Genomic DNA, 17,493 nt, shown 5'->3' on the forward strand with positions numbered 1-17,493 from the left:
TTGGCACAAAGGTTTTAGCTGCAGTTTTTGAATCCAAAGTGGTAACACTGACCCCACACTGTCTGGGAGCATCAGTGTACATTAGCTCCTGTCCTCACCTTTTGCTCATCTGGAACTTGTATTTTCCGGGCCTTTTTCATGATGGGCTGGGGCTTCAGCTCCTCTTCAGAGAACCGATGTTTACGGGGGTCAAAGGTCTCGTGTCCTGGGATGCTGGACAGTGCCAGGTCCGCTGGGTCAGGGTCAAAGTTCATGAGGACCTCCACTGCCTCGGGGTCCACAGGGCTGGGCGTGCTTCGGGACACAGGGGTGATGGGACCTGAGGTGGATGAAGAAGGCAGGTGAGAAAAACCCAGGTGAGTTTCCATACAAATAAAAAAGCCACAAGAGGGCAGCAACAGTGCCTCAGGTATGTTTATCTGCAGTGCAGCAGGCCGGGTCTGCTCAGTCCCACAACTCTGCATGTGACCCGGAGTCCTTTATAAGCAAACACACCTATTTTAAATAGCCATCCCAAGATCTTCCCACTGCAAAGCCCTCAGAGAAGGTAGAGAGAAAAGACACTGTAGGGGAAGGATAGAGCTGCAGGGTGTGTGACTTGACAATGGGACACATACATGCACTGCCTTGTGGTACTCAGACAGCTTCCTCCACCACAAACAGACACACACTCACACACCACAAGGATTAAAGACACACAGAGAGGGGGTGGCAAATTTCAGAGAGATTAAAAAAGCATCATGGAACCTGTATTGGGAATGGCACCGCACGCTAGGCAGCATCCAGCTGGCTGGCCACGTGGGCTAAATGGATCTGTTCAGTGCTGAGCAGATTGGAGGATGGAAGTGGGGGAGAAGAAGGATCTGAAGGAGGGTGGTGGCTTCTGGAGCCATTTCTCCTATGTGATGATAGCCACCCAAGGGTGTGGACTTATCACGTGCACCAGAGAGTGTGCAAGAGAGGTAGCTCAAGTTCTTTTTTGGGGGGAACTGTAACTTTCAGAATCCCCCAGCCAGCCCCCAAAAAAGAGACCACTTTAACAGCCCTGGCTCAATGCTAGGGAATTCTGGGAACTGTAGTTTTGTGAGATATCACAATAAACTACAATTCGCAGGATTCCCTAGCACTGAGCCTGGACAGCGAAAGCAGTCTCAAACTGGATTATTGCTGCAGTGTGTTCTAGACCTAAGTCTAACCAAGTGTAACTCTGGCAATCCTTCCAAGAACACATATCCCTGATGTTTCAACACCTTCTCCTCCCCCACAAATACCCACATTAAAATCCTTCTCAAATCCCAATATCTAGCTTCCTGTCCTTGGCCTGCCATCACTCCACTCTGCGATGGCCAGACTGGATGAAGGATGATGGGAGTTTGTATTTCAATATTTTTTTTCTTTCCAAGCTCTGGAGGGAACTAAGGATCTAGGCAGCTTTCCCTAAACCTGATCCCTTGCAGAACCCAATAATCTCTTTACATACAAACACACACACTAGATCACTCTCTCTTTTCTCTCTCTTTTTTAAAGTGCTATGACTACTTTTCTACTAGCCTTCCCCCTTTCTGCCCCACACAAAAGAGTGTCAGAGGTCCAAAATACACTGCAGAGATAATCCAGTTTGAGACCACTTTAACTGCCCTGGCTCAGTGTTAGGAAGTCCTGGGAACTGTAGTTTATTGTAGCACCAGAGCCCTATGACAAGAGAAGGCTAAATGTCTCACAAAACTACAGTTCCTAGAATTACCTAACATTGAGCCAGGGGAGTTAAAGCGGACTCAGACTGGATTATTTCTGCAGTGTGTTTTGAACCACAGCTGGGGACCCCTTTGTGCCAAACTCTTCAAATTTAATGCTTTTTCCCTTGGTTAATGCTTAGTTCCCCCCCCCCCAAGCCCCCCCCCCCCCCCCCTCCCCCCTTCCCCCCCCCCCCCCCACCCCCCCCCCCCCGAACATGCACAACTATTACTACTAGATCCCTCTCCTTTTGAAAAATCCCATAGACCAGCTCCTACTGAAATACCCCTAACTATCTCTGTCTATCTATCTATCTATCTATCTATCTATCTATCTATTAAAAACACGAATCCTGGTTCACAATCCCCTTCCAGCAACAAGGAAAAGCCAAACAACAACCGCACCTTAAAGGCAACAAAATTTTGTTATGGCATAAGCTATTGTGGGCTACAGCTGGTGTTGCAGGATTATTCACCGGGGTTGTACAGTTTAAGAAATCCACAAAACAAAAACCTTTACTGGGATGACCAAAATGTACAAAATGCATGATGCAAGCTTTTGAAGCTCCACTGGCTTCTTCATCAGGGAAAGGTGTTAAAAATCATACACGAGGGAGAAAATGACATGTCAGAGGCACAGGCCTGCATTTTGTCAAGATGTGGCTGTTCTCAGTTAAGATGGTACAGAGGGATATCCCATTTTTGGAGAAAAGTGGGATATAAATCCCATAAACAAACAAAATAAAATATCTCCATCTAGGCAGAAGCCATTTTAACACAGCTACTTCTAAATATGTCTTTCATCTTAGAAAAGCTATTTTTAAAAAATAAAGAGCAATGCACACCCTCAAATCCGCAGCCAGTGTGGATACTGTATGTGAGGGATTCAGAGAACAATATAGAGGGCCTTTGGTATCCTCTGATGTTTGATTCCAGGTCCTCTATGGACACCAAAATTTGTGGATGCTCACGTTCTATTAAATATAATGGGGCAGTAAAATGGTAGCCCTTATAATAAAATGGGGGAAAATCAAGATTTGCTTTTGGGAATTTATATATTTTTAAAATATTTCCAAGCTGTGGATGGTTGAAACCCTGGATAAGAAATCTGTGGGTGCGGAGGACCAAATGTATTATTAGTTAATTTTCTCAAGTTTGCAGCTACCTTGGAGATCCTGGCTAGGATTTTGGGGGGCTTCCACAACATCATATGCATGGTCTCCAAGACTCCATTAGATCCCCCCAACACCCCTCTTAGAAGACCCCTGGGATCCTATCCCTCCTACCCTGAGAACTCTAAACCTGCCTCACAACCCACTGAATTTCACTCACTCACACACACAAACTTGGCTTCTAAGGAGTTGTCTGGACTCCCTCACAACACACCCAAGAACCTGGAAAATCCCATAGGCAATGTGTGGCAAGAGCAAGCATGGTGTACTGGCTTGAGCATTGGACTAGGACTGACACTGCTTTAGCTGCCATGGTTTGTTGTCATGGGATTCTGGGAATTGTATTTTGTTGTGGCACCTGCAGTCTCACATAGAGAAGGGTAAATGTCTCATAAAACTACAATTCCCAGAATTCCATAGCATTAAACCATGGTGGTGGACTATGACTTCGGAGACCAGGCTTCAAATACCCATTTAACCGTGGAAGCCCCCTGGGTGACCTTAAGCAAGTCACAGTCTCTCAGCCTCAGAGGATGGCCATGGCAAACCTCCTCTGAAGAAACTTGCCAGGAAGACCCCATGATAGGGTTGCCATAAGTCAGAAACAACTCGAAGGCACACAACAACAACAACAACAACAACATGACTCAAAGGAAGAGAAGAATCACTCCCTTCCCCACTGCCATTCCCTTTTCTTTTTGTGTCATGTCTTTTTTAGTCTGTAAACCTGAGGGCAGGTAAATGTCAAATTAGCAATCTGTAAACAGCTCTGAGAGCTTTTGTGGCTGGAGTTGTTTGTTGTGTGCCTTCAGATTGTTTCCTACTCATGGCAACCCTAACATGGGGTTTTCTAGGCCAGTTTCTTCAGAGAGGGTTTGCCATGGCCATCCTCCAAGGCTGAGATAATATGAATTGCTCAAGGTCACCCAGTGCGTTTACACAGCCAAGCTGGGATTCGAACCTTGGTCTGCAGAGTCATAGTCCAACACTCAAAACATTCTAAGGCTGTATCCACACTGCAAAAATAATCCCATCTGACACGGCTTTAATGGCTATGGCTCTGTGGTATGGAATTCTGGGTATGTTAGTTTTGTGTGAGACAGCTCAGGTGCCACAACAAACTACAATTCTCAGAATTCTATGACACTGAATTGTGGCAGTTAAAGTGGTGTGAAACTGGAATTATTTCTGAAATGCAGATGTGGCGTAAATAAATAATAAAACAATGTGTGGCACAACTAATGGCGGCCTCCCCTGTGTAGCCTAGTGGTTTGAGCATTGGACTATGACTAGAGACTAGGATTAGAATCCCACCTCAGCCATGTAAATGCACTGGGTGACCTTGGGCAAGTCACACTCTCTCAGCCTCAGGTTTGCAATGGCAAACCCCCTCTGATGAAATCTTGCCAAGAAAAGCCTATAATAGTCGCCTCAGGGTCACCCTAAACTGGAAACGAGTTGAAGGTACATAACAACAAGCCTATCCTGTGTGTGTGTTTAGAAATTACTAATGGGCTCATAACTCAGGAGGGAAGGTTTGTGGTCTGGGCAAGTGCCTTCAAGTTGTTTCTGGCTAATGGCAACCACAAACACTCCCTCTTCAGCAAGTCTGTCAGTAATTTCTAAACACACACACACTTAAATTAATATGAACTATATTATTATTGTTATTATTATATTAAATAATAACATCTCCTCTTGGTGAACTGAGGCTGCCTGGAGGGCTCCCTCTCAGGGCGACCAGCCCTCCTCCTTTTCTAGGACATGCCCTACATTTCAGCCTTCTATCCAGGAGGAGTTTTAAAACGTCCTCCATCTTGAGCCTAAGAAGAATGAACTGACATTTCTATGAGTGTTTTAAGCTTTTATTTGGCAACGTCCTCCATTAGGGTGATGTGTCCTCCTTTGGGGTTAGGAGGACACCTTGCTTCCCCTTCCTTCTTTCTCCCTCAGGCCTAAGTGGCTGGGAGAGGCCAGGCCTAGGCCCTCCTGAGGAGGAGGAGGCCTCTCCAGTCCAGCCTCCGCTCCCTCCTCCTCCTCCTGGCCGCCGCCGCCATTGGGGCCTCCTCCTCGCTCGCACACGCCGCATCCCCACGTGCCCCGCTGCTCCTGGGCCCGCCCTGCGCCGGGAAGGGCGCCGCCTGCCAGCTGGCGAGGGAGCAGGCCCAGCCCAGCGACATGTGCTCCGCGAAGCAGGGCGAGGAACGTGAGCAGGGAGAGAGAGAGGAGCCTCCGTGCAGAGACACGAGACCAGCCCCGGGCTGCCCGGGGAAGAGGAGGAGGAGGAGGCCCACGACAACAACACCTCCACCGCCGCCAGTGCCATGGGATTCCCCAGCACCACCATTATGAACCACAGTCACCCAGGCGCCCTCCTTCCCCAGGACAGCGTCCTACTACACCCCCAAAAAGAATGCCCCTCAGGGGGCTGCATCCACACTGGAGGGATAACCCAGTTTGGCACCGCTTTTAACAAGGGGGGTTACCATCGCCTTCCTCTGAGCCTGAGAGTACTGTATAACAAATACTTATTATTATTATTATTATGTGACTTGCTCAAGGTTTGACCCAGGATTCAAACCCAGGTCTCCAGAATCATAGTCCAGTGTTCAAACAACCTGACTCTGCTTTGGGACTACAACTCCCAGAATCCCCCTCCAGCAGAAGTCAGGCAAAAGTCATTGGGCTGTGTGAAAGGAGGGAAGGTTTGGAGAGGAACTCAAATAAGGTGAAGAAATTGTGACCTCCTAAATGTCGCTGGACTCCAGCTCCTATCAGCCACAGCCAGCCTGCCCAGTAGTCAGGCATGATGAGAGTTGCAGTCCAGCAGTTTAGGGTGAACTTAATTTTCCCAGCCTTATCCTGAACTGGAAACTTGTAGGCTAGCTATATTGGCTTGTTTGTTGCTAAAGGTGCCTTCGGTCTGCTGCAGTTTATTTCTGTGAGATGTTCACAGCGTGACATTATAACAGACAGGCAGAGTTTGGAAAGATTACTTTATTGACAACTCCCAGAATCCCCCAAATTATGTGGCTCTTCCATGCTGATTTGGGGATTCTGGTAATCTAAAAAGTTAACTGTTTCAAGCTTTGCATAGAAGAAGATATTTCCTCTGCTTAGCTGTAGTTGGCTATAGTTCCTTCACAGCAGAGCCTCTCCAAACTAGGACTGCATCTGCACTGCAGAAATGGTGCAGTTTGACACCACTTTTAACTGCCATGGCTCCGTCCTACAGAATCAAGGGGTTTGTCATTTTGGGAAACACCAGCACTATTTGGCAGAGACGGCTAAAGTAAAACGACAAATGTCAGGGTTCCATAGGATGGAACTGCAGCATTTAAGGCAGTGTCAAACTGCATTATTTCTACTGTGTAGATGCACCCAGAGTCTCATTCTGGTGGTGTATGGGTGTTAGTATCCAGGAATTTGGAATAACGGGGCAAAGTCATAAACAGGTCTGAGCAATCTGGAGGAAGAAGGGGCGTTACTATTTTGAGGAGAGGGAACAGTTGGCAACTAGGATTTATGGGTTATATATACAAGACTGTCTAGAGGGAAATAATGGTTGATAGGGTTCTTACATTCTAATTTTGGACCTTCTCACACAGTTACAGCAATATGAAGCCATTTTTGACTGCCATTGCTGCATCCTGTCTTATAGCTGCATAAGGAATCCTGGGATTTGTACCTTGGTGAGACACTAGATTTTGCTGAGAATTCTTAATACAACACTTCAGATCCCATAGGATGCTACTATAGTGCCATAATTGCATAGTGCATAATGCATAAATTAGGAATGGGAATCTTGCATCCCTCTAAAATGTGTTATTTGACTGCAACTGTCAATATCCCTCTCCATTGGCTTCATGGTTGATGGAGGGTTGCTTGAGTCATTCCTAGTCTGAAAGCTGTCTAGGGCATGAGGGAAGGAATAAGGAAATACAGGAATTGGAAGTGGGGAGCCAGAAGGAGTACCTAGAGCTGGAAGGAAAGCAAATGGGGTGTTTATAACCAGGACCTCCAGGAAATTTGAAAGGGAAGCGACTAACAATAAAAAAAAAAATAGGTTCTCTGAGACAGAAATAGGTGATGGGAGATTAGTGATGTACAGATGAGGCAGAAGTATTTAGGGTTGTGTCTTCATTACATGGTTGTATCCATTTCATACAACTTTTAACTGTCTGATATCCATCCTATGAAATCTTCAGATTTGTAATTTGATGTGGTACATAGGACTTTATCACACAGGCAAATTGGTTAAATCCCGTGCAGAAATGGGATTTTAAAATCTACAGAACACACTCCTTTTTACTTTCGGGAAGCTCCCAAAAGTAAAAAGGAACAGATGCATTTTGTTGACTTTGCATTCAGATTAATGTTGCGTTATTTCTCATTGACGCAAACGTCTGAAAAACCACCTGCTTTTGTGGATTATTTCTAATTTCTTTTCGGGTTAACCCCAAATGTTGTGTGAAAAACAACCTGCTTTACGTTTTTTGTTTCACTTTAAACCAAGTTTCTGCACAGGATCCATCCCGCATGATAAACTCCATAGAATTCTCTGCTAGAAAGCTGAAATTTTTGTCTCCAGAGAATTCTAGGCACCTCTGTACACTACAAATCCCAGGAGTCCATAGGATGGAGCCATGCCAGTTAAAGTGGTATGAAACTGATACAACATGCAGATACAACACCTGCATTCTCTGGCTTGTGGGTCAGAAAAGATGAGAGTCCAGATATCTGGATTACATCTATGAGATGAAAGGGAGAAAGGGAAGAGCTTGGAAATATTTGGTTTTTGGTCTCCCAGCCAGGATGGCTACTGAGCTCTAAGAAAGATAGAGAGTTGAAGAATCAGGATCCAAATGAGGTCAAGTAGAAGCCATGCGAGAGGGAAGAAGGAATAATGTCAGAGAGACCTATGGGATCAGGTAGCCTCTCTTTTCCCATACTGTCAAGGCTTGTGGTTTGAGAGCCACTGCCTCCCCCCATTTACCAAATTTATATCTGTGGATTATATAACTCCTTTTAAAATTACATCACCTTGTGACATCAATGGTACACTTCCCACTACTGGTGTGACGAGTTACCATTGCGACTCAACTGGGAGTCAACTCGGAGTTCTGCGGCTGCGATCTGTGGGGCATTCCCCGAGGACATGAATCCCATGGATCTTGATGTAATTCACTAAGGGATGGACTCTCCCCCGATTTCTTTCTCCATAACCACAAGCGCTAGACTCCCAACTCTGTGTTTCCAAAAAACCCAAACATCTCATGATATCCAACCCTCCTTTCGTACCAAAACTACGACTCTAAATGAAAGCAGAAAAGGGACATTCAGAATCAAAATCACACATGTAACTTTCAAAATCAAAATGCTGCATAAAATATTATGAACACAAAGCTTCACAGACCTGGGGGGGGGGGAGCCCACAACAATATACACATAGAATAGACAGTTTGAACAGTACTCCCTCACACTGCGAATCAAAATATATACACTTTAGGACACAACAGCAATAAAATATGAATATTAGGTCAACCCAAACAGACAGTTTGAAAGAAAATTAGATTTAGGGAATGCTTGCAACATTTTAAAGAAATTTAAATTTCTCTAAATAAATTTTAAGTTTCAGAAGTCACTGGCATCTTAAAGATGGGTGAGACATACTCTCAAGGCGAGCAATGTTAATTTTTTTCTCCTGCAATCCCCAAAATATAAGTTACCAAAACTCATGAGGTTTTAATGTATCATATATTTGTTAGTTAAACCAGAAGTGGGAAACAAGTAACCCTCCAAGTAACTTGGTCAAGTGTGGCTTGTGCCGAGAATGATGGGAATTGCAGTCCAGCAACATCTGCAGTGCCACAAAAATAGCATTCACTCACATATCTTTATAATGTGATAAGAAAGAGTTCTAAGGTTTTTTTTTAACCTCCCTATGAACTCCTAATATATGCACAGAACTGCTACCAATAAATTGAGCAGGTCCTCACCTGTTTAGGTTGAGCAATACTGTGGCATCCATTGCTCCTGGACCAACTGTCCTGAGATTCCATCTCCTGAACTCCCAATACTATCAATGTACTGGAAGTACTATTGAAATTCTAAATATCTGCAATAGCTGGCCATGCATTAAGAAACTTGTTTCCATACACTAGGAGGAGGCGAAAAAACCAATCTTCCTGTTACTCAACAAGATCAACATGTCCTTTTCCTTTGTTCCAGGGTGATCGGTGCATGTTTGTGTATCTGCTACATATACACAATTATTTCAACAGCAAGGACACATAGAAACCAGAGTGGTGACTTTAAGCACTTTCTTTCTGACAGGAGAAGGCTACCATTATCACGGCAACCAGGAGTTTGGATTGAAAACTATGTGCATTCTGGAAAGAGATTAGAAGCCACCAATTCTCTCTGCAGCCAGGTAGGTGGCACATAAAACAGGCTTAGTTCCTCGTAACCAGAGACAAAAGTCCTCTGTCTTTATATCTAAGGTGTTGATGTCAAACCAGATTTTGCACTTGGAATAAACAATGGACATTTTGCACAATTCCAACATTTTATTTTTATTCAAAATCTGAATTTTTGACAAGGAGCGGATAAGAGACAGACTGGCATCAGGTAACATACAGCCACCAGAACTTTAAGCAACAAGAGGAAAGAACTGTTTAACCCTTTTCCTGCTCAAAAGTGTCTGTCTCCCCTATGTTGCTTTTCATTCCATCTTTCACTAACTTTACAAGAGAAAAGCCTTTGTTACATCAATTTTTGTACAATGTGTACACTTTCTCTTAATTCTTGGTGCATTTCAGACAAACAGGATATGACAATATGGACTGGTACTTAGTGGTCGCATCCACTAAGAGGGGTGGGTAATATATGGCTATCCAGACAACTCTGGATTGCAGCTCCCATCAACCTTAGACAACAAAGCCAATGGATATGGATGGTAGGAGATGTAGTCCATAAACACCTGTAGGCCTACACATTGCCCACTCTTGCACTGAAGGGTCACACCTTTCTGCTAGGACTCTTTTTCTTGCAATTGGTTGCTGTTTTACACATTACATAAAGACAAATCAACCAAGCATGCCCTTGTCAGGGACTGAGGTTTCCATCATGGCAGGATGAATGTTTACCCTCATATATTTGTGCTTCATCTACCTTTTTAGACATATAATTAGCTCATGTTCTGTGGATACATGAGAAATATAATGTGTCAATCCTAAAAAAGAAAACAGACTTTTAAAATCCTAAAATAAGAAAATAGACTTTAAAAAAAAGTTAGAAAAAAAACCCCAAACAAACACTCTCACATGTCCCTCAAGAACCACTTTCAAAAAACAAGAAAACCACAATTGTCATTTCTTCCACACAACCCACCCACTGTCCAGGAAGTTTACCTGTCTTGCTGCAGTGGTGGTCATAATCGCTACCCACTAGGCCTTCACCGGAGGAAGAGCAGACAGAAGACGACGATGCGCAAGAAGCCGGACGGCTAAGGTCCACGACAACTCCGCTGGAAGGTGAAGGAGTGGGTTGGCTGCTTGGTGAAAAGGGTTGATGGGCTGGGCTTGGGGGCAAGCCATTTTCCAGTAAAAATTCGTCCAAGTCAACATATTCAATCTCATTGTAGGGCAGAGTGCGCTCCCAGAGGAGTGAGCCCAGGTATGCACAGTGTCCTGGTCGTGAAATACTTAGGTCATCTTCCATTTTGCGCTCCTTGTCTTTGATAACACCTGCAATGGGACAGAAAAGGGAAGAAGGTAGGAGATATTTGGCTTAAGAAGCAAGACTGATGGGATGGGAAACATTTAAGTGTGGTGATCTAATAGGGTCTCAACTGAAAATATGAAAAGAAGCTTGATGGAAAATGAGAATCTAAGCAACCTAGAGACTGGATTGTAATTCTTTTATGACGTATGGGAAATTTATATTTTGTTGGCAATGGAAATAGTGGAGCAGGAAGAAACAAATCAAAATCACTAATAAAAAATCCATTTCTCGGCAGGAAAAAGGGATTCCATACTTAATGTTCTCTTTGCAAGAATATTTGTCACTGAAGACCAGGTTTGCTATTAATAATATGTTGTATAGAGTAAATAGTGCTACAGTACTTATTACACCATTGCCAGCATAAATGAGGCATGAGAGAGATTTATAAAACTACTCACAATCAGATATGAAGACGACAACAGCTCAGAGGAGAGGAAAAGGCAAGCAACATAAATTCAACTACAAATGTTTACACTTCTTTACAGTTAGGAAGCAGAACTGAAAGTTTAAGCCACAGGAGATTTTATATCCATATCTAAAGAAAGCTATGTTTTATGCAGAGATGCGTCTGATTTCACAACATACAGGCCTATCTTAAACTGGCAGCTATCCCTCCAGAAGTCGAACTGTTGCTCCAACACATTCAGCTTCAATATAACCTTTGCTGTTTTTGCAGACATTCCCCTCACCCCATCTATTTCCATTTACACTTCTCTAATGTTATCACTGTATTTGAAGGAGAAAGAAATACACAACTGGTGCATTTGCGTGACAAAGTTTTTCTTGCCACAAGCCATCCCAAGTCTTGTTAAGAGTGTAGTTGCAGGAGTTACTGGAGAGATGCCAGTGGTGTATAAAAGCATGTGCCAGTTAGTACTGTTCCACCAAGACTTGTTATGCTTCAGTTCCATGCTAACTAAATAAAAGAGATTATCCAGAGTACCCAGATGAAACAAATGCACAGATTATTTGAAAATGTAAAATTATCTGGCAGATAGATAAAACCTTGAAAAGACAGTAGAATCTTTGTGAGTCCACATTTAGTCACACATCTGGGCATTAAAGGGTTTTGCAGTAGAAAAGCAATGGATCCTCCCACAGCCCAAAGGAGGAAAAAGATTTAGAACTTGATGAGTGAAACATTGCCAAGACTTTGCATTGTAAAGTTTTTGTGTGTTTATCTAGTTGTGAGGAGGTAGCCACTGCAGGCTCCAGGCTTTTTGAAGCTCAGGTAAACAGGGCACTTGGAACTGGTTATGCAAACCAAGAATGTTCTTGTGTCTGAATTTCTTGGGTGCTAAGTGCAAACTGAAAAAGATGAACCTGGACAGGTGTTTGCCACTCTCCAGTTGAGCCATGCCGTGCCATTCTCTGGACACAGACCTAACCCCAGGCAACCTAGCCTTGGACAGTGAAGGAAGGAGGACCTCCCACCCGTCTCTCAGTACCAGCAAGCATAAGAACTGCAGCCAACATCTGCGTGATTGCACATGGGTTTTCCTTGCCCATTTCCTTGGGCCCCATCGTGTATTTATTTCGCTGTTCCTTACATTCTTATAGCTGGAGGGCTCAAAACAGACAACACTCGCTTGCTAAAAAGATGAACTCATCATTCTGTACAGTCCCTGCCTATGGGCACAACATAAGCCCATGTGTGTTGTCAATGTATGGACAGATCAAAGGATAGGCGGGCGATAAAAGGCATGGATGGATTATACAGATACATGGCGCGGAAAGCTCTGAAAGGCAGGAGACTGTGTCCCGATAGAGGCAGAGATGCTGGTGCCAAAACCTGCTGAGAGGCCCCCATCCCTATCTCTCTCCAGTCCTGGCGGCCTGCGTGCAGCTCACCAGCAAAACGTGAGTGCTTGCCTCACCCCGGCTGACCCCTGTGCCTGGCCACACTTGATTGGACTCGCTGCCTCTCCCTCTCCCTTGGAGCTCTTTCAGCCCATCTGCCTGCCTGAATTTGAATCCCTTTAACCCTCTGTCACTCCTTGGCCTCGGTGCAACGACAGCCACAGGGTGACCCTGGGGTGTGCATGTGTGTGTGTGTGTGAGAGAGAGAGAGAGGGGGAGCGAGAGAGAAACTGCACATGACCCTCTAGTGCTGTTCAGATGCAATCCGCAACTCTCCTGTACTAAAATTAAAAAAGATTCTGTGCTAAAATTCACTATCAAAAATGTTAATTTCCTACCATGCCCTAACACACACATGAGAGCCAGTGTGGCATAATGGTTTGAGCATTGGACTATGACTCAGGAGACCAGGGTTTGATTTCCACCTTGTCCATGGAACTCACTGGGTGACCTTGGGCAAGTCACATTCTCTCAGCCTCAGAGGATAGCAATAGCAAATTCCCTCTGGAGAAACTCACCAAGAAATCCCATGATAGCTTCACCTTAGGGTCATCATAAGTTGGGAATGACTTGAAGGAAAACAACAACAACCCAACACAGAGATGCACAGACACACACCATGGAGAAAACCCAAAAGACTCAATCTGCTCTTCTTACTCATATTCTCATGTCCTGACCTCCAAACCAGTGTTGGAAAAAAAACTGTAGTCAGACTGGATGGCCCTTGTGGTCTCTTCCAGTTCTATGATTCAAAGGCCTTCTTTTCTTTAACCACAGCTCCTAGAATCCCTGCTTGGGGAGCCCTCTATATACACAGATTTTTTTATCTATGGATTCAAGCATCCACAATGTGAAACTATTTCTAAAATGTATAAATTCCAAAAAGCAAACCTTCATTTTGCATGTTATATAAGGGTCACCATTTTCCTATACCATGGTATTTAATGCGATTTGAGCATCCACAGATTTTGTTATCCTTGGAGGGTTCTGAAACCAAACCCCACCAGATACTAAGGGCCCATTTTGCTCCTGAAAAATAACAAACCCAAGCTCTGCCTGTAACTTTCTATTGAACTGTTAAAGACCTTGACCATTAGCCTTGATGCTGAAAGGTCTATTTGCCCCCCTCCCTTCATGCTGGGTCATTAGTCTTCTCTAAACCTACAAGGACAAGTTGTGCTCTTTATACCAAAGGATCCAGGAGTTCGGAGTCATCTTAAGGGTCACTCATTACATTTTCCACCATCATAGTGCTTAAATGACAGGGGATACAAAAAAACCCAGCACTCTTAAACCACTTTTCTGTTTCTAGAAGGTGCCAGTGTGGTGTACTGCTTTGAGTGTTGGACTATGACTGTGGAAGATATTTTGGATCCCCGTTTGACTATGGAAATCGAGTGGGTGACCACAGACAAGAGACACACTCTCAGCCTCACAGGTATGCAATGGCAAACAAAAATTGAACAAATATTGCCAAGAAAACCCCATGACAGGTTCACTTTAGGGTCACCACAAGTCAGAAATGACTTGAACGTACACAACAACAGCTGTTTCTATTAAGGGCATTACCAGGGCACACAAGTACAACTGGACCAAACACAAGGAACTTCTGGATTTCATGAAGCCACCTCTCCTTGGACGTTTTCTCACATAATTCCAGCACTCCTGTTTTCTCTCTCACACACAAACACACACACACAAAGTTCATCAACTTTACTTCAATGCAAGAAGCTTCACCTATTTCCCAATGTGCCCAAGGAGGAGTCCCAGATGCCAGCTTCACCACCCACTGACTAGGCCTCTTAAGCTTTGGTGGTAGTGATGTTATTTACAGGGCAAGGTACTCCTGAAGGTGCCCAACCCTTTGCACGAGGCTCAGGCAGCCCTGGGAGTGGCACACCATACCTGAGCCCTGACTGTGCCCGGACACGTGGGACAGACGTCCAGACCCAGCTGACTGGCAACACCAGGCTGGTGCCCCGAAACTGGGTGAGTCACCCAAAACACCCCATGGATTGTCTAGGTTAAACCTGCACCCAGCTCCTGAACCTGAACAACTGTCTCACCCTGATTTATCCCAGGTCATTCTCTCTCCTCCTCTTTTCCCAGTGCACCACCCCTCATCTCCAAGCCAAAATTGGTGCCATGACAATATGTCAATGAGGTTTGGAAGAATAAAGTGTTAGGCAGTGGCAGTTTCTAATTCAGTCCTCACAGGGGCAGCTGTGGGCACATTCTTAATCCTCAGTTTTGCCCATCTGTCGAATGGGAGCAATATACAGTTTTTAAAAAATGGGATAAACCTACTTTGAGAGATAACTTATGAGATAAATGACATAGCACGGGACTATTTATGGTATAAACAACTGAAAGGAAGCACAGCACAGAGAGAATTCAGTGGAAATAATGAAAAATGTATAGAACAATACAGTACCATACATAAATAAATGTGTAAGCATTCTGTCAACACTCCCAACTTTGCCTCTTAGTACCAACTCCTTATCATTCCAACACTTCACACATCTAGTCCAAAGTGTCCTTTTACCCTTACCCTGCTTGCATCAGTCTTGGCCACTCAAATTCAAAGGTCAACTTCAGCCAGATAGCTCTTACAGTCAACATCATCCAAATAAATCTGAAGTTGAGAGACATAACTACTAATCCTGACTCTGCTAGAGAGCCATCAAAGAAGCTAGCAGCACCTCAGTTTTCCTCTTCTATGAAATAGGAATAACAAATACCATAACTGGGTCTGTGGAGAGTGCAAAGCTGTTGAAAGTGATCTTCCTGAGACAGCAGAGAATTCTAGATATAATAGGACAAAACTGCAACCCTATGCATGCTAACTTAAGGGGGGGGGGAATCCATTGTATGTGGTGGGACTTACTTCCAAGGAAAGACATTTAGGATGCAAATCACATTGGAGCCTGACCAAAAATGAAGGGGGTGAGAAAAAACTAAACAGAAAAACAAACCAAGTTCAAATTAGTTTCTTAGCAGCTGGAGTTATTAGGAACAGATAAATCTGCAGCTGCTTTCTGCCCAATTCCTGTTTACTTTCTCTTTTAAAGAGGAATCATTGCCATTCTCTCCTGTACAGTAATAACCACCGGAAGGGCAAAACAGTGACATTGGGTAGCCAGGATGGGCATCCACCAGAAATTAAATTCAGTGTTATGTTCAGCCATATAAACCCACTGGGTGACCTTGGGCAAGGCACACTCCCTCAGCCTCAGAGGATGGCAATGGCAAACTCCCTCTGAATAAATCTGGTCAAGAAAACCCCATGATAGGTTTGCCATAAGTCAGAAACTACGATACTTGAAAGCACACCACCACCACAACAACAACAACTTAGGCTCATGTTCAAATTCATGTTCATCTATGCTTCCCTCCTTGCATGCAAAGAAGATTTTGCACTTGCAGAGAGGGAAAAACAGAAGCCTCTGTTTAGTGCATACTGCCTGACAGGTATATCATGAACAAGTGATGGTGGTGGGGATACTATTAAAAATGAAAAAGTTGACCTCCATGTAGAATCTAGATCCAGCAAAAAGCAAATAAATAAATAAACATGCAATTTTGTCATAAATGCAATTGTGCCAAACATACAATGTGGTTCTCCTTCTCCCCTCCCCAGCTGGCCTGGCTTCCCAAGGCAGCCTTAAGGGGCTTCCTCTTCACCCCAGAAAGTAACCAAATACTCACCATCAGGGTCGGTGTGTCCTCCTCCCATGATGTGTGCCAACCAGAGACTCAATGCCAGCTTGTGGACACTGGGTACTGCTCACTAGGCTTCTCCTGTGACTCCTTCTCTCCCTCCCTTAGTGGTGAGGCGTTGACCCTGGGTGGCACCCTGAATGCCCCTGTGATGGTACCAGCCTTTCCTCCTTGCCCTTCTTTGCCCGCTTGCTCGTGCGAAAAGACTTGTGAGAGAGTGTTTCCCGGGGCAGAGCACTCCCCAGCTCTACTCCGCCTGCACGTTTCCCTCCCTCCTGCTGCGTCCCGTGGCCAGGCTGTGTGCAGCTTTAAGGGATTTACTGCTGCCAGCCAGCCAGCAGATGTAACAGAGAGTGTGTATGGTGTGTGTGTGCATGCATGTACAGAAACTGCCGCTTGGTGGTGGATCACCCTGGAAAACCCTGATGAGTTGGCACCTCTCCAGCAGCCAGAGATGCCAGGGTTCCCAAATCTTCCCCTGCCTCCCCTTGGCCTCAAAATCCAGAATTTTAAAATCCTGGCTCTCCCGTCTCACCTATACTTATTCAACCTGCCTTCTCTACATGCAGAATGAATGCAGTTTGACACCACTGTAACTGCTGTGGCTCAATGCCATGTAGTTTTGAGCCTTCTCTGTCCTCTACAACCAACTACAAATCCCAATATTCCATAAGATGGAGTTGGCGCTTCTCCAACAGCCAGAGATGCCAGGGTTCCCAGATCTTCCCCTCTTTTGCCTGCCTTCTCTTGGCCCCCAAATCCGGGATTTTCAATTCCTAGCTCCCCTGTCCCCCTTCCCACCTATACTTATTCGATCTCTCTTCTTTACATGCAGAATGATTGCAGTTTGACCCTTGCATTTGATAGGTTTGCCTTAGGGTCACCATAAGTCAGAAATGACTTGAAGGCACACGACAACAGCAACTGTTGTGTAGTTTTGTAAGACAGTGAGCCTTCTCTATTTACAACCAACTACAAATGCCAATATTCCATAGGATGCTTCTTCCTGCCTTCTTTCCAACCAATGCCAAGAGTTTCTTGCAACCCATTCTTTTTCTCCATCATCATCATCATCATCATCATCATCATCATCATCATCTTGGAGGGGGAAACCCCTATCAATGGACATTGCAAAGTACTGACACACAAGCCAAAGCAAGGTTTTAAAAACTGAAATTTCAAAATTGACAACAGCAGAACAACAATGTACGACAACACCCAGC

At 44.5% G+C, this 17,493-nt stretch overlaps 1 protein-coding gene across 1 annotated transcript in view; it reads right to left on the minus strand.

Annotated features, from left to right (window-relative positions):
• The window catches only part of LOC121933176 (D-box binding PAR bZIP transcription factor), a 20,317-nt gene extending 3,737 nt beyond the window's left edge, over positions 1-16,580 (minus strand). The window contains exons 1-3 of the mRNA XM_042472536.1: positions 16,259-16,580; positions 10,318-10,653; positions 99-319 (exon numbers count right to left, since the gene is read on the minus strand). Coding sequence (XP_042328470.1) covers positions 99-319; positions 10,318-10,653; positions 16,259-16,286 — 585 coding nt within the window. The 5' untranslated portion in view covers positions 16,287-16,580. The remainder of the gene's footprint in view (positions 1-98; positions 320-10,317; positions 10,654-16,258) is intronic.
• Positions 16,581-17,493: the final 913 nt, after the last annotated feature.

Source organism: Sceloporus undulatus, chromosome 6 (genome assembly GCF_019175285.1).
Source record: "Sceloporus undulatus isolate JIND9_A2432 ecotype Alabama chromosome 6, SceUnd_v1.1, whole genome shotgun sequence".
Taxonomy (NCBI): domain Eukaryota; kingdom Metazoa; phylum Chordata; class Lepidosauria; order Squamata; family Phrynosomatidae; genus Sceloporus; species Sceloporus undulatus.